At 37.4% G+C, this 21,020-nt stretch overlaps 1 protein-coding gene across 2 annotated transcripts in view; it reads right to left on the bottom strand.

Annotated features, from left to right (window-relative positions):
- The window catches only part of LOC124159120 (unconventional myosin IC), a 139,682-nt gene that overhangs the window by 7,346 nt on the left and 111,316 nt on the right, over nucleotides 1–21,020 (bottom strand). For both annotated transcript variants that reach the window (XM_046534688.1, XM_046534687.1), the window contains exons 4-14: nucleotides 10,830–10,900; nucleotides 10,534–10,742; nucleotides 10,267–10,449; nucleotides 9,424–9,630; nucleotides 7,626–7,891; nucleotides 6,354–6,523; nucleotides 3,788–3,942; nucleotides 3,510–3,638; nucleotides 2,506–2,659; nucleotides 1,031–1,262; nucleotides 54–284 (exon numbers count right to left, since the gene is read on the bottom strand). In XM_046534688.1, the coding sequence (XP_046390644.1) occupies nucleotides 54–284; nucleotides 1,031–1,262; nucleotides 2,506–2,659; nucleotides 3,510–3,638; nucleotides 3,788–3,942; nucleotides 6,354–6,523; nucleotides 7,626–7,891; nucleotides 9,424–9,630; nucleotides 10,267–10,449; nucleotides 10,534–10,742; nucleotides 10,830–10,900 (2,007 nt within the window). The remainder of the gene's footprint in view (nucleotides 1–53; nucleotides 285–1,030; nucleotides 1,263–2,505; nucleotides 2,660–3,509; nucleotides 3,639–3,787; nucleotides 3,943–6,353; nucleotides 6,524–7,625; nucleotides 7,892–9,423; nucleotides 9,631–10,266; nucleotides 10,450–10,533; nucleotides 10,743–10,829; nucleotides 10,901–21,020) is intronic.

The following is a 21,020-nucleotide window of genomic DNA, read 5'->3' as shown; positions in this document are numbered from 1 at the left end:
GATATTAAATAGAAATTGTGAGGGCATATATCCTAAATTACAGAAATACTTACTGCCTCACAATAACCACAGCTCTCCTCCTCAGTTCCGTCCTTCTCTTGGCCAAGAAACGCCTGATCCACTTTTCAATGACAATTGCTGCCATCCTCATTTTCAAATACTTTTTCCGCTGGACTCTCCCCTTCCACACTTTTTGGATTATCGCTGCAATGTCATGCTTCTTAGCTTGGAAAGCATCCTCTGTTTCAAAGAGTGTTTTTGGAAAGCGGATGAAAAGCTTTGTCCTAGAATAGAAAAGCTTACGGTCAATTTGACAAAAATGATTGGTTATCAGGGGAAAACTAGCAATATTCTATTAGTGCCTCTGACAAAGGTGTATCTCAATTTGAAAAGTTTGTGCCATTGTACTGAATGATAAATTTTTAAATGTATTCATAGAGAAGATTTTCCCCACAGATTCCGCTAGATCCAGCAACACCCAGCTGTGCAGGTATTACTCTACAACAATTTAATTTTTTCTTTCAAATAATGATAAAAAATTATTTTATTTATGAAATCGTCATGGAATTTCATTAAAAAAATTAATCCAAATGTAATTCAAATATTACAAATTTTACTGACAAAAATTGTAAAAATGAATGTTTATTGCTGTATTCTTGACTACGCCAGAAAATAATTTGATACAACTTCTGCATAGGATATTGACTCATTTAACAATAGATTTCATGAAGTTTTTGAACCATCAGATATATTTATTGTCATTGGAAGTTAATAATATTGTAATTGTCCACGGGATGAGACACTGCCTTCCCATTAGTATGGTCGTCAGACCCTTAGAGTGTGCCAGGGCAATTGCTTGACTAATTAGAAGGCCCTATATCCTCTAATTATACAGTAGAATGAATGGGCTATAGATTTTTCCTATTATGGCAATGGATGTAGAACTCAGAGATAAGAAGCATAAAAGATCAACGGGGACAATAACATGTGAACATTTTTAACCCTCTTTCAAGGGTGATGATATACTTACTTTCCAAGACAGTACTCATTGTTGCCATATTTGAGGTGATGGATTAAAACAGTGACAGCTTCCTTGTTGGATCCTGGATAGGATGGCCATGTTGCAGGACAAAGGGATTTGTACCTCTTGAGGAACACATCATATGGCCTCCTGTAGGCAAAACCAGCTCTCCGTACCCTAAGATTTTCCATGAGCCCAAGATATTTCACCTGGTGTGAAACAATTTTCCGGTCAAAGTCACCTGAAATTTATATTCAAGGGGCTAAGATTAATGAGAGCATCACCACTACATTCAATTCAGAGCACAGAAGGATAAAAAATTATGATATCAATTTATCCAAGCCATAATGTACCAAACTATTTGAAAAAAAATTATGGCAAGAGGAGGAGGAAGCATGGGCAAGTAAATCATTCTACCCACAACTAAAATAGGTACAGTTCAATAACGTAAACATGAGCAATGACTATTTAATGGAGAGGAAAAAGTGGCAGGGGAAACATCTGATCTGAGGGTTGTCAGGTAGCCTTGCCCTATTCACGCAAGAAAATTTTGCTTCAGCCACTATGCACTAATCTTGTCGAGAGGAAGCTGCTCGTCAGGATGCCTCTCTCAGCAAATGCTGGCTACCCTATTACCTGAATTGGGCAAGGTCTGCCAGAATGGTAGACTAATTAGTGTCAGCCAAATTATTGCAAATGAATTGTATAGGCATGTTTATGGGCAAAGCCAAGAATTATAACAGACACCTCCAGAGGAGAGAGTAATTGGAAATTACGAGGACTGCCTCCTTGGCTATGCTCATGAGTATGCAGATTTGATAAATAAGTGATGCCAAGACTCGTAAGTAAAATACTCTTATTTCAAAGTTTCATATGCACTAGCAAGTTTCTCCTTCAATTGAGCCCAATTTGCCTGTTTCGACCAGATTAATATAGAAAGTGAGTTTAAGCTTTTTGTCACTTTTTCAGGACTCAAATACAGACTATAGTTGATTACCCTAGCAAATGAATGAAAAATGAAGTAATGAAGAAAATTCATTAACAGAAAGTAGAAAAAGTTGTCAAGATACAGCTATTCATTTTGCATGAAATAAATTATTCCAAGTACATATTGTGACTGCTAAGGAAACAGATGAATTAGGAATTCATTTGGCTCAAAATTACTTCTTTTGATGATTTTATCTTTTAAAGATGTTATGTGTTTATCAGCACCACTAAATTATTTTTTTCTCTTTCAAGAGAGACAAAGTAGCATGAATATTAAATTATACAACCCTTAAAATCAAGGTTTAACTTTATATTCAACAAGGAAAACACAAGGTGCTTTATATTCTATATAGGTACAATACCTGAAGAAATAAACTCAAAATATCCTGAACGGATTATTCCATCACAAAAAATTCCTACCTCACCAACAATATATCAGTTAGAGATTCTAGGACACAAGTCTAAAGACTCATTCAAGACATTTACATGCTCCTTACTTGGTCTTTTGTAGTCATTTGGTTTGATGCACCTGATGTAAGAAGGTTCTTTGAACATGAGGATCTCCACTAGTTCATTCAAACTTGTCTTAAATTGGGTTCCAGCAGTATCTGGACGCTTTCTCCTCCTAAGCTGGTCAGCAGGAAACATTTTCTAAAATAATGGAAAATTGAGAGCATCTCAGACTTCATGAAATTATTTTGTAAATGCATGGCACCAATTTTGATTGATAAATAAATAGGGAAAATTCCTTACAAGAAAAAATAGTAGAATTTCACTTTGAAAAGCTAGCCGGTTTTGGGGGATAAAACCCCCCCAGAGCTCAGAGAAATATTTAAGTTTGATCCATTTTACGTAATTGGATTAGGATTACTTATAGAATAGTGTTAGGATTAATCAAATATCCCTCAGAAATCCGTAAAACTCGCCATTTTGAACCATTAGTCTTAAAATTATTCAGGAGGAGGGCCCCCGCAAATCCTGCTTACTCTGGCGGGTATGCAATACCCCAGGCACGCCGACTTAGAAAAAATATTGGGGGGCCCCAACCGGGGATCTTTTCCCGGAAATTTTATAAGTAGTGAATTGTAAGTCTTTTATGCATTTTATAAGAGTCATATGATCAAAGTTAGAACCCTGATAACTCTAATCTCGATATCTGGACACTCCGGGGAAAATCGACAAGCCTGACACTTTTTTCCTCACACCCATAACGAATTATTGGGGTGGCTCGGGCCCCCTCAAGCCCCATGGAGTCGGCGCCACTGCAATACCCTCACACACCTAAGTATTAGTTGCGCCTAAAAGCCCCCCCCTCTCAGCCTTAATTATTAGTTGCGCCCCTGTTCACTACCACTCACATTTAAAAATCTTTATCGGCCCAAAATAAATAAAATTTATTTCAAAGAAAAGAAAATAACATGAATACGTACACAACAAAAAGTGTTACCCCTAATGCAAATAAATGAAATCTAACTACATAGATATATGAATGATAACTTACTCGTGTGATTGAATTCGAAGTTTCAGACATGACTTCCAACAAATCTCGGAAGAGTTGGTCATTGTTTTTGTCAAGGAAACCTTTAGAATTGTAGGTGACATCACCAGCATAGTGCACTAGACGGAATTCCTGAAAAACATTCATTACAAGCATGGTTTTTCTCATAAGCACATGTTCATACATATTTTCAATCACTTGATTTTCCAAACATGCAAAGCATCCAATTATTTTGAAATATTTAAGGGTACAAAAAAAAATTGTGTGTAATGGCCACTTACATCTCTGCCCATTAACTTTTGTGTCTTCCTGTCAGCCTTTTCATGGCCAATATAGTGTGGATGCTTGCTAAGGTTTTTATTCATCTTTTCCAAGAAGCTGGCATCATTAGGTTCACCTGGTCGTAAGCATTCTTCATCTAAAATTGATATTATTCCTAAGACAGAAAAGAAATAATAAGTTAAACACAAGAAAAGGATGCAGTTTTTACACATATATAGTTCTGACCAAAGATAGCACGTGAAAGGAAGATTTTTAATCAGCTTATAAAAAAATATTCTGGAAAATAATTACACTTCCAATCAAAGAAGGGATGGCAGATCAAATTTAGATGTAGTGTACTACGCGAGAAAAATATTTCCACGGTGTTTAAAAAAAAAATTCAATTGCCAAACAGCCAACCTGGTCAGACTGCCCCTGACTAGATGAGAAGGAATAACGGCTGGGTGCAATTGAGCCCCACTGCATTGGTCAGAATACCCTCCTTCAGAACAAATTGGAAGTTCATAAGAACAGTGGGATGGTTGCCTATTCACAACTGCGCAACGGGGAAGTTGATGACAAGATTTTTAACTACATGGTGGAAATATTTCACAATACCATATCCTGCCAGCTGGTAGGCTGATGTCCTTAAGTGAACAGCACTTTTGATGGAACCCCTTTACTATTGGTATGTTTTTCTCAAAGAACAGCTTTCGAAAAGGGTAGAACAGTAAATTGATTCTCTGTACGGCAGTTAGGGTACCGGTTCATTATGCTGCGATTTTTACCTTGAGGTTATAGCCAGAAATTTCTTTTTGGTGTAGAGGAGATGGGGTTTACGAGGAGAGGGGAATGTATTTTGGAGGGAGGAGTACTCTAAAGCCTGTATCTCCAACATATTTCAGTGGGTATGACCCCCACTCTCCACTATAGCCTTGCAGGACATTCTCTCCCACGCTCTGCTATTCCTATTGCACTACCTTTCTGACACCTCCTTTGGTCTATTAGTCATAATCTGTTAACCTACACACTGAAAGCCTATAGGGTATATTCCCTGTGATGTGAAATCATAGCACTCATACACCACGTGCTAGAGAACAGGTGGAAAAGGGCACCATGATAAAACATAAACAACAAATGGTAATTTTATCATGGATATATTGCATTTCCACCACATCAAGCCTGAAATGATTTCACATGGAAAAGAGCACCCTTAAATACCCTGCCATTGCCCATAGTGATGTACTGAGGAACATCAAAGGAGTGATAATGGATCCTACATAATCAGATGTTATTCAATGTTAAAAATCACCTATCAAAAAAGCAAGATCCTTTTTAAGGTACTTTTCAAAATGATCGAACCACAATTAGCCACATAAATCTTCAAAATACACGGCCCATTAAGAACAGACAACTCATTTAGGATAACCAATGCAAAAAATTACATTTTGTCTAAAATATATGTAAAATTTTACCAATAAAAAATATAAAAATAATAACATCCTAAATAAAGGATTTTAACAGCAACTCACACAGATATAATACTTCCAAAGATGTAAAATGATGTCTAAAGAGATACAGCTATTGCATTAAAAACCAGAATCCATATACCCCGATAAAATACAAATAAAAGACAAGTCATTGAAGCAGAGCCTACTGATGCATGCACTACTATTTTCCATACATGCAATGATATGGAAAATTAAATGAATGAGTATGAAACATAGTTTATAGGATGACTTTACCTTTGAATAATTCAACAGATATCATGAAAATCTGAAAGAAAAGGTATGCCTCAGTGAAACATATGAATTAGGAGAGATGAAATCAATAAGGAGACAACGATCTCAACTGAGTCCAAATGCAAGAACCTTTGAAAATTAACAATACCTGTTTTAGAGAATGAAATTGGAAGGGTTGGAATGCGAACTGAATACATATATGAATTCAAAGCCATAGCCAGAAGGATTTATCTGGAGAGGGAGTACGATTGAGGCTGTATCATCCAAACCTTTCACGAGGGCTTGAACCCCTAGGTCCTTCTCCTCCCTACTCCCAAGCCATGCATGAATACCATGAAAGTCCATTAATGCTGAATTTAACAACAAATTGCTAAATAGAATCTTAGTTTTTCTGGGATAATAAATGAGGTTAGAAATCCAATCTTAACGAGAAGGGAGAAGTTAAATTAGGGGAGGGGTGATTTTTCAAAATTCTCCATGTAAATCTACTTCAACTCGTAGAATACCTTTAAAAAAGTTTTTCTCGGACTTACTAGTCCAAATGAAACCATTTATTCAACGTGAAAAACATTATTTCAATCAAGTAAAACAACAGCAAAAGTATTTCCAAGAGATCCTCAATCATATCCTATTTTTTTAAAACATTACTGTTATTAAATGTGAGAAATAGAGCCCATTTACATTGTTTTTCAGACCACATTACATATTAACTTCATTATAATTTGACTCAGGATAATGAATTGTGAATTGATAAAAATGAATAACTGATCAGATATTACTCTATATGATTTTGAAATTAGCAGAGAGAAGAAAAGATAACTGAAGTAATTAAAGCTTCATTCACCTTTATGCTTTTCTTCAATTAAATCACAGATAACTTTGTTGTTGAAATACTCAACTGGAACCCATTCAATCCCTTCTTTGAGATATTCTTCTTGTTCTGACTTCAGGGTTAGCTGTATGAAGAGCTGCTGGAGTTTTTCATTGCAGAAGTTGATGCAAAATTGCTCAAAGCTAGATTTAATAAAGAAAAAAATCATCAGTTTGACAGCAAACAGGGTGACCAGAAAAAAACTAAAAAATGGGGAACATTTATAAATACTCATAACACACACAAACTACTCTAGCACCCGATACTTAAATTAATCATAAACACAGCTTCTTCTAGCATTAGGTACATGACTGTTGTGCAAACCTGTTGCCTTGTGGCATTGTATGCCTGGCAGGATACATTAGCCATCTATTCCACTGATGTTAACTAAAAGCCTATATGATTTTTTAAGTCTTGCATTGGATTCATCATTTCTCTCAAAAATTCCAGAGAGGAAAAACACATTTTTAGACAAGGAATTGAAACCATATCTCCTAATTTTTTCACTTTGGAATTACATATTTGACCTAAACTCCAGGAACTTTTGATCATTATAATACATATTACACCTGATGTGCACTTGCCGCTGACTCCATAAAGGTACACTGTTGGCTAATCCAAAATAATTTTCTCAAATAATAATGCGTATGGTGAACACTGTAGCATCCAAAGATTTTTCTAGACTTAGTTTTTGCTTCATGTCTGTAGAGCTGCTTTGTGGTATTGTTTATCTGGCATTAAAAATCTCTAATCCTCTGAATCCAACAAAACTCTAAAGAGGAAGAAGATGCCTGCCTTGGTAACCGAAATAGTAAGCCAGGTGTCAGGACATTCGGAAATCCGCGTTCGAATTCTGGTCAAGGCAGTTGTACATATCATAGTTAAATGATTATCTTGGAAATTCCCAAGAATCTTATCCTGGTAATTTCAATATTCATGTATGCATGTAATTGTTTGTAAATTCTATACTTGACTTTAGCCTTGCAGACGTGTGTATTGCCAATGGTGAAATAATTTTAATTCGTCAATAAATAAATAAATAAAATAAATAATTAAATTAAATGATTTTTTTTCTCTGAAGAATTTTTGCACCTGACAGGCACTAACAGGTGAGTCCATGAAGGTTATTGCTGGAAAATTTACAATCATAGTCTTATATATATTTAATTTTCCTTGAATAAATAATTACTAACAGACTTCATGGTGAAGAGAGATAAAATGAGAAACCTATGTATTGAGGAGTACCTGTTGCGTTCAAAGATCTCAAAACCATAAATGTCCAAGATTCCCATCACAGACTTCTTTCCATTTGATTCTTCACCCACATGAAGGGAAGAGTTGAGACGATGGACCAGCCAAGTGAAAAGCCTCTCATAGACAGCCTTTGCAAGGGCATCTCGAGCATATATTGCCATGTCTCTGTTCAGAGGAGTCTTCACTGCTTCACCCTTGGCCTCAATGGTACGGTACTGCAAAGCTTTCGTTAATTTCTCTGCACTGCATCCGAGAAGCTAAATATTAGCCAGAAAAAGAAAAATAAGCCATTAACTACAAAGTTATATCCTAATTCATATAGGGTGGAGAAAAATTTTGACACAAAATTTAAACTCTGGATAGCTGATGCCAGTAGAAACCAAAATTACTGATAATGTTTGGGTTGAAAACACATCGTTTTTAAACTTCAGAAACTTTTAACCACATGCTTCACTTGGCTGCAAGTTTTCCCTGTTGCCGGATGTTATGGACAATTTATGACTTTGATAGTTAGCCTGCTGCAGGTCATGATGTATTCAAGGCATCTGGCAACAGGGAAAACTCGTGGCCAATCAGAGTGTTTGGCTCAGAGTTTCTTTAGTTTAAAAATGAGGCTTTTTCGGCCTAAAGATTATTAGAAATTTTGCTTCCCACTGGCATCGGCTATCCAACGATTTGATCTTTGAATTTTACTTATTTATGGTAAAATATTCCAAAATTGTTGGCACATTAAAGTATGGTTTCGCTAGTAGTAGGCCTTGATTGCTTCCATAGCGGCGAGGGTATACCCCATCCTGCCCTTCCATCCCTATCCCTACCCCAGAGGCATCATTGGGCTCCTATTTTGGTGGTACTTTCATCCTTTTGCCTTCCCTTCCACATCCCTCACCACGTGTGCAAGCGCGTAGCAGTTAAGTTATTGGGTCCCCGCCCCAGTGTGTTGTAACTCTCTCGGGTCCTGATACTCAGGCAACAGCTAACCAGGGTTTAAATCATGTGACACCATTTTTCTCCACCCTGTACATATTTACTATTCATGGAAAAAATATGTAATTACTAAAGGACTTAATACTGAAGAGAAATAAAATAAAGAAACGATGTGATGTTTGACTTGAGTATGCGTCAAGTGAGATTTGGTGGAAATGAGCCCGAGGCAGAGTAGCTCTTTCAGGAAATCATGCATTCAGAATTCATAACAATGTTGTGGGGGGTGCATGGCAGCCTTAGATAGAGTGCCAGACTTCTGACTGGAGAGTCTCAAGTACAAAGGTGAAGCCTTCAGAGCCCCAAAATCCTCAATCCCCCTAGGAAGGAAAGGAACTGGCCCTAACCTGAATGTGTGGAAATTTTAACATTTGAAATTTAAAAACTGTTGCTGCTGTTGTTAGGCAGTTGCAGATAAAAAAAGGATAAGGGATTATTGCGAAGAGAAGCAAAGGAGAAAGTTACTTGAAGGAGTTAGACGATTAAAAAACTGTAATTTGAAGTAAATAAAGAAGTTTTTTGGAAAAAATAACAATCGTCTGACTTCACAAAATTCACATTGGAACAATGTCTGAGGTCTGGAGTGTGTTTTATCCACTGCAACTAATCCATTACTAACCACTAATCCATTGCAAACTTTGGGTTGAATATCTGTTTGAGTGAATAATTTTGTGTAGGGAATATACCTAATTATAAGTATATAAAATAATTAAACAAAAAAATAAAAGAATCAATTAAAAAAACCAACGAATTCACATAATGTCCCACTATCAAAAATGCTGAGTGAGAAATAATAAATTCTTACCTTTGAAAATGACTCTATGTTTTCCTGTTTGAAAACTTGAGCAACTCCTTCCTCCTCCGTGAAACCTACATTTCCCAGATGCAATATTGATGCAACTATTGACATAATATCCCCTTGCTCTTCCTCCGTCAACTCCATGACACTCATAGCTTTTTCCACAACTTTGAACTGATTGGAGTATTCATGGTTACTCATTGGTCCTTTTCCCTGAAAAAAATATTGACTGAATTAGAAGGAGTTTGACAGAAATATAGGAAGGAATCAGCAACTGCTAATTCAATACAGCAGTCAAATTCCATCACATGAGAGAGTACATTCTTGTATAAAAATTGATTTTGTAAGATATTTTTTTGCTTTAAAGCAAGGCCAGGGTCATTCATTTTTTTAAATATTATAATGCAGTAGATATAAGTGACCTCAAAATATAGTCAGTGGGCATGAGATGAAGATGACATTAAAAGGATAACTCCAGTTAGGAGAGAGAAAAAGAAGCTGTTGGCAACAAGCAGTGGCATAACCAGGAATTTCGTTCAGGAGGGGATCCAAAATCAGGGGGGGGGAATTTTTTTTTTACAAACAGGGTACCAATTAGAGGGTTTTAAACTAATTTCAACACTTTTCAACATTGAAAAAACTTCATTTTTCAAAATCTTTCGTAAATTCATGATTTTTCTAATATTTTGTTTTCTTTTATGAGACAAAGTAAATGTATTTTTATATTACAGGATTTCAGGGGAGGTCAGGACCCCTTGCCCCCCCCCCCTCACTACACCATTGGAAACCAGCACTTTGGTTCACATAATTATAATCCTTAAAATACCTCTAGTGAATAAAAGTACTTACTCCATTACTAAAGTAGAAATAAGAGTCAAGATTCCTCTTCAGGTGGAGTTTATCTAACAGGGCCTGGTCCGCACCCGCAATCAACTGGTAAAAAATGTGGAAGTTTGTCTCACCTGGATTCTGGTGTACTACACGTGACTTTTCCAAAAGGTAATTTAAAATGTTTCCACCAACTGGATCACCCTGACAGGAAAGAGAGGGAAAAATTAAGCAAATTAAGCACTGAAGAGTAAATTCAAGAAGTTGAAAGAAATGAAAACTGCATACCATATAGTTGAATGCAACATCCATGTACTTCCCAAAACGACTAGAATTGTCATTGCGATTGGTTTTGGCATTCCCAAATGCCTCCAGCACTGGGTTAGACTGAAGCAGCTTGTCTTTAACGGCCTCAACTTTAGGCTTGTGCCCAGATGCAGCAGCAATGAACTGGAGGACTTTCTTTGATGCTTCAGTTTTCCCAGATCCAGACTCGCCTGCAAAACAGTTAAATGCAATATATGTATTACAAAATGCAAAAACTAATGAGATGCTGGTAAAAACTGCATGTATGAGAAGATTACCAGAAATGAGAATGCACTGGTCCCGGCCTTCTTCTTTCAATGACTGATATGCTGTGTCTGTGACTGCATACCTGAAAAGTGCAGAAAAGAAAAAATATTTGAGCGCAGTGACAGATTTTATTTCTTTATTATCAATGGATAATACCATTTTACAATGCCAATCAACTGACAAAAGCATCAAGGCAACCAAAAGGATAAAAAAAACTAAATCTACGACAAGTTATTACTTAAGAAAAATAAGTCTACAATATTCAAGTGACTCCAAGCAAGACAAAAGAGAGCATGATATGGTTTTGATAAGATAAATAATATGAGTGATAAAATTTGGATGTATAGATTACTATCTTTCCGATTTTCAGTGATGAGATATAGTACATGAATGTGGACCAATAGAAGGTATTGAAGGGCTGCGAACATCCCAACTTCTCATCTGAATAAAGCTGCAGAGTCGTGGAAGAAATTCATGTAAATGCAGTGAATGGCCGCCCCTCACCCTTTACTTTCCGAAGAAAATTGAAAAGATGGCATCCTTTAAGGGAGCTCAGGGAAAGTTTTCATTTCATTAGTCAAAAAAAGCGTTTGAAAATAATCGATGAAAATTTATCTATCCGAAGCAATAGTGCGTAGAGGTATTGCATACCACCAAGGCGCCGCGGAAAGAGAAGAACCGTCTCCTCCAATGAAACGATCTCAATATGCCCCTGTATTAGGGACGGATTCTCCATTGAATTTGGGGGCTTAGGTCATGACTTGGGTCCAGGAAGTATGGTTTACCCACCGGAAGAGAGGGGCGAACTCCAGTTTAAAGTTGGTAAGAAACACTTTCTACGTTAACAGCACGAAGAATTCTAAAAATCTCTGAAATTGATCAAAGGTCTAAACAATTTCCGTTTACTTTTAAAGCTAAATTAAAAACTTTCAAACTATAAGAAAGAGAGCGGAAATTTATCGGCATCGAATTTTCTAAAGCAGAATTCATAATTTTAAAATTCAAATGGAACTGTTTCATACTATAAATAAACATATTTTTGCTCTCAAAGATAGGCTGTTTTGATCAAATATTTTATTATAAAATAATCGTATTAATCCATTATATGAATTTTTTCTCTTCCACCGGTTTCGAAGAACATAGCGCCATTTTATAGAGCTGGCCTAGAAATAGAATTGAAAAGATTTAAAAATAGAAAATAATAGGACTGTCGCTCGAGGAATAAAAATTTCGTGGAGTCGTGAGAAGCGTTTCGAATTGTACAATGCATAAGCAAAAAAAGTATGTTATTTTATAACCTCACACAAGAAGGTCTTACTTTGTGGAATCTTTACATATTAAAATAAGGATACAGCACGGTGTTTTCTACTGATTCAGTACTGAAAAATGCAATCGGTTTCGGTTGTTATATTGTTTAGGTTCAGAGGAAACAATTATTAGTTCAATTATTAGTTCACCTGATGATGGTGTACCGAAACCGGAAGTATTTCATAATAATAAATCAATGGCAAACACAATGCCGTTTTCTTGTTTATACACCTAAACGTATTCTGTGCAGGAACGCTGACGACCGCAGGCGCCAGGCCACAAATGACCCTACGTCAATAAAGGGAAGGCGCTTCAAGTAGTCATGAAAAAATCAATTTCGATTGAAAGCGTAAATTGAGTCTAAGATTGAGGAGATCGAGATCGAGCCCTGCTTTTCTAGATTCGATCCAAATTCGATTTTTCCCACTCGATCTTGAAAATTTCGTTTTATCTCAGCAGCGTCACTACCGGCCTATATTAACGCCATTCGTCACATGTGAAAGACTTTTCTCTAAGGCCGGTAATATTGAAAAGGCACGCCTTCGATCATCAAGTTGATCCAGCAGATCATCTAGTTGATCTTTCTTGAAAATTTTAGTCAAACCGAATGGTGCCAAGTGGTGATCCCCAAACTTTTAGGTTCGTGCATTTGTACAATAGGGTGGTTTCCTATTATTTTTTTATTGCCTAAATCGAAAGATTATTACTCCTGGAGTACGTATTTCACGCTTGTAGATTTTTTAATGACGATATCTATTTTTCGCGATTAAACGAAAAGTGAAAAATTTCAAGCGCGCGAAAACGCGACGGCTAAGTAGGAATAATGGGAAAAGTCCGTGTGACGTATTTCTGGAAATACACTTATGGTGGGTAAGGAATCGCAATCAATGCATTTCGTTTTCTTAGATGAAGGAAACTACCCTATTCAATTCTCATAATGCATTTATACATGGATTCTAAGGAGAATTTTGGGATTTTTTTCTACTTTTCAAATGTGTATTTCGACTGTTTTTCGAATTACTAATGAATACTTTTTTGAATATACTGTATTTTTTCAAAGAAGGCCTATCGATTTTTTCGATTAATCCATCATTTGGTTCGAATTTCGATTTTTGTTGAAAAGTCGAACTTTTCATTTCGATTAGATTTCGATTTTTGCTGAAAAGTCGAGCTTTTAATTTCGATTAAAAATCGACTGCTTGAAAAATCGATTTTGACCGACTTTTTTCCATCACTACTTTCAAGAGGCTCCGCTCACGCACAGATAACCCAGCTATTTCCATTGCCGCTGCTGATGGCAAAAAATACGTAATTCGTAGTCCGCGAGGCGGAAATCCCGCCGCTTCCCACGAGGCAGGAGCGGGCGGTTGCCGATAAGAAGGCGCCCGGTCGGAAGCAGGCGGCGCTAATCTCGCCTCCGTGCTAAATCTTTCATGTCCGCACGCGTACCCCATCCCAAAGCCTCATTCCGACTTTTTTATGCGTCCTTTGCGCGCTGGCTTGAGGGCAGAAGGCGCTTATGGATGCAAGAGGAGGAAAGAAATTCCAATCCGAAGAAAACAAGTTTTTTTTTAACAATAAAGAATAAAGAGTTTTGAATTTTCGCCATGGTATTTTTTCATCTGGTGTGCAGTTTAAGAGTCATACTTCTCAGCAACGATTTATTTCGGAAGAAATAATGACGAACAACTCTCTCAATATTAGGACTGTCTCATTTAACGTGTGTTAATTTGACATACTCGCTTTCGTTCGTTGGGGTGGGGGGCTCTCTCCTCCTCAATCCCCTCGGAAAAGGCCGCAGGTCTTTTTCACTCACTCTGCCAGTTCATATATTATTTTTCTCTGCCGTTTGTTTCTCGTGAGATAAATTGTTGTTGAGATGATAATTCACGGAACAGTGAAATTTCACTATTTGGAAAACGTTAAAAGTGCTCCGATCTGTCAGGCAATTGGTTTCTCGTCGTATCACGTGGTCTAGATTGGAAAAATTACACTTTTGAAAAATCGATTGTTTGACCCCCAAATGCCGTACAAGAGTAGAGGCATAGAGGAAACTGGAAACAATATAATAGATAGAAATGTTAGTCTTTCGACAAGTTTTCCTAGGGTTTCAGGCGATTTTAGAGGGGGTCGATTCTATGACTTTCTATCATATCTCGTCTCGTTCAACCGCAAACATTTGTATGAATTAGTCAGTCAGTCAGTGGTCGGAAGTGGGTTTTATAGTATAGGTTTTTAAAATTAAAGTTAAAATTCTTAGTTCCTCAACTGGGATGAAGGTTGTCATCGTTTATTTTAATCCAAATGGCAATATAATTCATGCAGTGGCGCAGCGAGGGCAGGGTTTTTTGGGGATAAACCCCCCAGAGCTCAGCGAATTTTTTTCCATATTAGAAGTTTATTCCATTTTACTATTGGATTAATATTTCTTATAAACTAGTATAGGGATTAATAAAATATACCTCAGAAAGCCGAAAAAATCACCATTTTGAACTATTTATCTTCAAAATTTTCTGGAGGGCCCCACACCTCCCGCTTACCCTGGCGGGTATTCCATACCACCCAGATCCTCCAGTTTTAGTTGTGCCGAAAACCGCCTTAATTCCTAGCTGTGCCCCTGCATTCATGTATTCAGTAAATGAGATGGCAATACAATATCAACTACAGTTTTTTTCCGTAAAATCATACTTTTTTTTAGATTCGTTGAGGAAGGAACCGTGGGAGAGGCCCGTAAAATCCGCGAGATATCGCTGCACGCCTCATCCCACGTCCGCCACCACAAAACGTGGATCTGAGGGCGCCCCAAATGGACAAGGGTCCACTTCCTGCTCTGAAAAGGGCCCACAATGAGTGGGATCCGATCACACGCAAGTAAAGGGGCCTTGCACACCCATAACTCACCCTTTGTCCCCCCATGTGCGTTTTTTTTACCTTGCGTGTGGGTATTAAGTTTCTCACAGCTTGGGCAGAGCAGTTGGCCTGCTGCCCGGAAGTCAAGCGTTCGGATCCGGGAGAAATCCTGATGCTTAAGAAACGAATTCATCCGTGCCGTGCGAGCGTACGAGGAAAAGATATTTTAAAATATAGGTGGTTTAATACCAAATTTTCAAAACATTATAATGTAACAAAGTTTTTAAATTTTTTTTTGCAACAATCTGCAAAACATTGCCAGCCACATTGCTGTGAGTGGGTGAATTTAGGGTGAGGTCACAGGGGTCATGACCCCCCAAATTTTATCAAAAGTTTTTAATTTTTGTTAGTTTAATAGTTTTTGTATCCTTAAATGTCTAGAAATTTTCAGTTTCATTTGCTTTAAAGAATAAAAATTAAATGATGAGCTAAAATATGCGTAAAAAATGCTTATTTAAAAATAACTTGGTAGAACGCACCTCTGACTCACCCCAAATTTGATACTGAATCGGCCACTGTTGCTATGATGACAGTTTGTACCTATTTTTTAATATTGACCTTTAAGGACGGTAGTCCTGACTATATATGCGTTGACAATGTTTGCGAGGTTCACTCAAATGGAAGAACAGAACAAGAAGCAGAGGTTTCCCTGGATGAAGAAAAATCTTTACTAAAAAAAAAGTACCGCTATGGTGGAACAATTTTTACTCCATAAGCAATATCAGCTAATATGCTGCTCGTAGGAAACTGGATGAAGAAGGATAAATTGATGTTCAGTGAATTTTTGAATTAGGAGAAGACTTTTGATAGGGTAGACTAGTTTTCAATGCTTGGAAATTTGAATCGTTTGAGATGAAGACATACAAGTGGAGTGTTCCATAGTAACCACAGATTTATCCTCAGATATAATTAAAATCAAATAGCTGTTATGTGACATAGATTCAGCTGTGCAAAGAAAGAAGCGAGACCGATTCGTGCAGTGCGCTCCGCAGTCTTCAATGCTTACCAAAATGCCCGGGATGAAAACTAAGAGAATGTTTAAAGGAGTGAATTTTCAGAAATAAATTTATGGGAAAGCATTTAGCGAACGGTATAATCCACGACTCATGAGGCGTCTAACGGCAGTGGTCCTAGCCAAGCTCCTAATGAAAAATTTTTGATTCTGGGAGTTCAGAGGTCTAAGAGCGCAAATCGGCTTCTGCGTACGGGACTAAAATCGAAATGGAAAAAAAACCTGGAGCACGTGGTAGCTTATGGGTATGATTGACTGACTATGGCAATGTCATTTGTTTTCATCGCGTTAATTTCGTTTGGAAATTTTATTTTCAACAAATTCAATACTCATGAAGAAGGGAACATTTCAGGATTTAGGCATTGAGAAAGTGCAATTTAAGTTCCTGAGATTTCTTGCCAACAAATTTTACCAAATAGGATTAATGGTGATCGAAATGAGCTAATGGCATAGATTGATTTAACCTCTCCCTACCTGCGGAGAGAGCAATTTGCCATTATTTTTTCTATTTCGTATTCTAAATAATCATGTTAAATACTCAACTTTGTCATCCCTTGTATCCCTCATAGTTCCATTAGTTTCATCCCGAAGCACTCCACTGTTCACAATTCCATTTTTAAGAAACGACTATTCCTCTTTCTTGCCCATTTTTCGTGCAACGAGAGATACAATTACAAATTCTGACTTGGAATTTTATGCTACACCAATAAATACTTTTAAGAACTTTGTTAAAACAGCAGTTTGGTAAAGGTACAACGGTATAATAATTTTAATATGATTTGATGATTTCCCTGCGAATAATGTGGTTAAACTCTTCTCGGGATTCCCACCGGGTAAATTTATTCATAATAGCCAACGTTCAACAACATTCAGCAGCCCTGATGATGAGCCCCGAGTCGGAGCTTGAATCGTTGGCTATTATGGATAAATCCCGAGAAGAGTTTACACATAATATAATAATTATTGATTTTTTTTCCAAATTACCTTCATGTGAGTTTGGTTGAATTTGTATTCACATCATGTCTCTATTTTTTTGGCCTTTCTTTATTGAGTTTTGAGTGAGTACAATTATGAAGTAAAGTATATCCTGTCTTTATTTTACATTATTGTATTGGCTTATTTTTAATGTATCTTAATCTTGTGATTGGTCTTACTGCCCGTTAATAAAGAATATTTTTTTATATTATGTAATAAAATCTATTTTACAGCACTTATTTTCCGTACTTTTCCATTTCTCATCATTATGAGGAATTTGGGATTTAAAGTTAGGAGCCCCGTGGAGGAATTTGGCAGTTAAAGTTTGGAGTATTTGGTTTCTTCGCAACCATTATGCGCACTCCTGCATATTTTCCTTCAGGGCTGGAGCCAACATTTTTCCCAGGCAATACATCTGCTGTATACGTGATCGAAGGTCCATCTTTCACCTATCAATATTACAAGTTACCACCTAGTTGTCAATGGCTAAAAATGTATCCACAGCGATTTACAGGGGTCGTGCTCTGGCGTCTCGACGAGCTGGTTGTAACATTTAGTCAGAGGGAACTTAAAATTTATTCCCGAAAATAAATACTTTCATTATACAGCGGGAATTGTCATTCATCCCGATTCTCCACCACCACCCCCGCGATTCAGGAGGCAGCCACTCGACTCCTAGTCTCACTATTGTCTCCAAAGGCCTTTTTACGCGGTACGTTAACCCGTGTGAGTTTATGTCTAAATGCACGAACGCGTGAATGAACACGAAAATGCACCGAGTAACCACCCAAATTGTGCGAATGCAAGTTCAGAAAATAGAACCAGCTATAATTTGGTTCATGTATTCGTACATAATCCGTTCATAAAAAAATCATTCATGCAAACAGACATTAACTCGTCCGTGTTAACGTATCGTGCAACCTTGAAAATGACATAATATGTTGAAACCACGGTCGGTAGTTGAGTTTTGAATAAAAGTGAGGAAATTGCCATTTGTTTTTTTTTTTACCATGGATACATCGAACTTCCACCAAATCAAGCCTGAAGCGACTATATACGTGTAAACAGGTCTTTTATCCCGGCGAAGGCATCGGGATGCGAAATTAAAACATCAAACCAAAATAGCTTGAGTAAAACCGCTAAAAGAGGCAGTATGTATATGGGAGCGAATTAAGAGCGTGTGTCGCCGAGAGGGAAGAGGAAAGTAATGAAAAAGCGGTGAAGGGGGCGGGGGGTGCGAAAGGGCTTTGACCTTGTTCCCTTTTCCCTCTCCTCGGAGAGAGGGAGGACACTTCACTGAGATGATGCGGGTGGCGTCCGGCGTCTGTCTTTTCCCTCCCCTCCCCTCAGTGTTTCCAACATCTTGCTGTTCGTTGCCGTTTACACCGTGCCCCGCGTAAGGAAGAAAACGCCATGCTCACGCGATATAAGTAGGCCGTTTAGCAATAGGAGGACCAGGAGCGTCATTTTGACGGGTAACCGCTACTAAATTTATCATATTGCCTAAAATTGTGCCGTCTTAATTTTTCCTGTACTTTATTATTTTTATGGTACGTATTCTGTTAAAATAAAATTAATTTTTTCATAAAGAAATAGATTTATACCACTTGTCTACCTTAAAAGACCAACACCCGTCAAATGCTAAGTTAAGCGTTTCTGTTTTATTTTTAAAGGTAACGAGTGTTTTTTTTTTCAAGAAACAAGCGAAGAAATATTTTTTTAAATTAATAACCGTTAAAATGACGGGTAATGGTCCTCCTAGGTAGCCATGCAACCCCGGTCCTTCAAGAGTTAGTCCGATCCGAAACATCTGTTTACTCCGTAGATTCAAAAGAGGAGCACAAATGCTCAACGGCATTCAAAATTCGACGGGACTCGGCCGGTCATAAAAATGAAATTGTCCTCTAATTTTTTATAACTGTCGATTGTAAAAAGAATTTTGAAAATAAAGAGACGTTTATTTTGTTACCTTAATTACAATGATAAGATATGTTATTATTGATTACAAGATGTGTCATCATTGATATCTTATCATTGTAACCTTGGTGATAATAATAAAATAAATTGCTAATTATGATTAATCACCATAATTAGTTATTTATCTTAATTCGATAAATAATCATTATCATCAAAAATTATTAGTTGATTTTCAGTATACCGGGACTAGCTACGGTGATAACTTTTACGGGTGTCACCCGCGATGCACAAATTGTGCGAAAAATCCACAGGGAAAAAGGGGAAACCACAGGGAAAGCCAGCTTTAGCCAGTTAAGCTACCGAGGCGTTATTCTCCCCTGTGGAAATAAATTTGCGGTAGATTAACTGGCTAAAGCACTCGACCGGAAATCGGGGTATCTGGGCTCGAATCCCGGTCAAGGCGAATGATTTTTTCCCTGTGGATTTTTCGCACGAAAATTATTAGTTATTTATCTTATTATGGAAAATAAGGTTCGCTGGGTGATGATGAGTATTCATCGAAACCTGAGTGACTTTAACTAAAAAGGTAGAGCATATGTAATAGATATTCATCCAAGACCCGGTATCTATCATTCATTTAATTCTTCAATAACTTCGGTCGGTAGCTGAGCACTCTTACGACTGGGCTACCACGCTCCCCTTCCCAAAGAGCATTAACAATAATAGCACTCATAGAACAATTCCCATAGAATTAGTATGAAAGGATCAGGTCAATCATCGCGCAAAGTAAGTGGGTAAGTGCCACCTCTTGTGAGTACATAGGCCGCATTAATGACGCTTGATTGGCTGCACGCTTTCACTCTTTTCCAGGGCAATTCGTTTCGGCTATGAAATGCCATCACAGATGGCTTCACCATCCGATTGCTTTGAATAGGAAGGATTGAACGAGTGATTATACAATTTGCACCTGTTACTCGCCGCTCTCTCTGAAGAACTAACCGCCTTTCGAACCAAGGAAGCGTGAAGTCCGTACACGGTGTCAATGAAACACCAATTTATTCCGCACATGTGTTGGCGACTACTTTGCGGCGTTTAACAGATAGGCAGTCGGTTATTTGAAGAAGCGACACAGTTAATGGTATCTGTATCGTTGAGGCCCAAATGAAAATTAGGAAAAATTGAGTGATAGGTAGGATACTTGATGTAATATACCATGGCGTTCTACATTCGGGGTTCACAACTCTGGAATGTATCCAGGTGTGTACATATTTCACATGAATCGGTGTTTTTGTGACTACAAAGATAGTAATACTCCGTTTCACAAGTAGCGGGGAGAGATGAAGCAATGCGGGTTCCATGAATCGGCCTCCAACGATTTTTTCACAGTAGCTATAGTAAATACATGACTGACTTTTTTTTTATATGTGAGGCTTGATTTCTTAAACTTTGACCATAATTAAATACCAATAAAAGAAATTATAGAACTAAAAAAATCAATACTGATGTATTGCAATATCAGTCAATTTTGTTGCAAGAACCTTATACTATGCTAAATATCCCTGTGGTAAAATTCACTGTTATAAATCGAAGATATTCAAGTAGAAAATATTTTAGTATAAATAACACTTAATTTTTCAATTTATTGTAATGCAGGTAAATTTAAACAATTAAAACATTTCTCCGGGACTCCAGGCGGATATTTAAATCGTTACGCATATTCGGAATTATTCTGAAGTCTGGCGACCCGATGTGATAAGCAAATTTTAAGAAATAACCGCAGTTTATTCAGCAGTATTCAGCAGTCACTTAGCCGCATTTGAAAAATAGTGAAATATTTCCGTGATCCAGGACTCCTGAGCAGGGACGGAAAATGTTAGAATAAGATATTGCTCAATCCTTGCGGTTCTGTGGGGTATTTGTGAGACGTACGCAAAGCGTCGAACCCATCATGAAGGAACGATGCAGTGGGTTCCCTTCACTCTCGGCAGTTGTTTGAGAAACAAGAGAATTGCCCCAGGCGAATGATCCCTTATTTTGGCCTCGCCATTCCATTTCCTCAAACATCGTAAACTCTTTGTTT

Source organism: Ischnura elegans, chromosome 5, assembly GCF_921293095.1.
Source record: "Ischnura elegans chromosome 5, ioIscEleg1.1, whole genome shotgun sequence".
Classification (NCBI taxonomy): domain Eukaryota; kingdom Metazoa; phylum Arthropoda; class Insecta; order Odonata; family Coenagrionidae; genus Ischnura; species Ischnura elegans.
The sequence above is the reverse complement of the archived record's forward strand: the minus strand, read 5'-3'. Positions and strand labels throughout refer to the sequence as shown.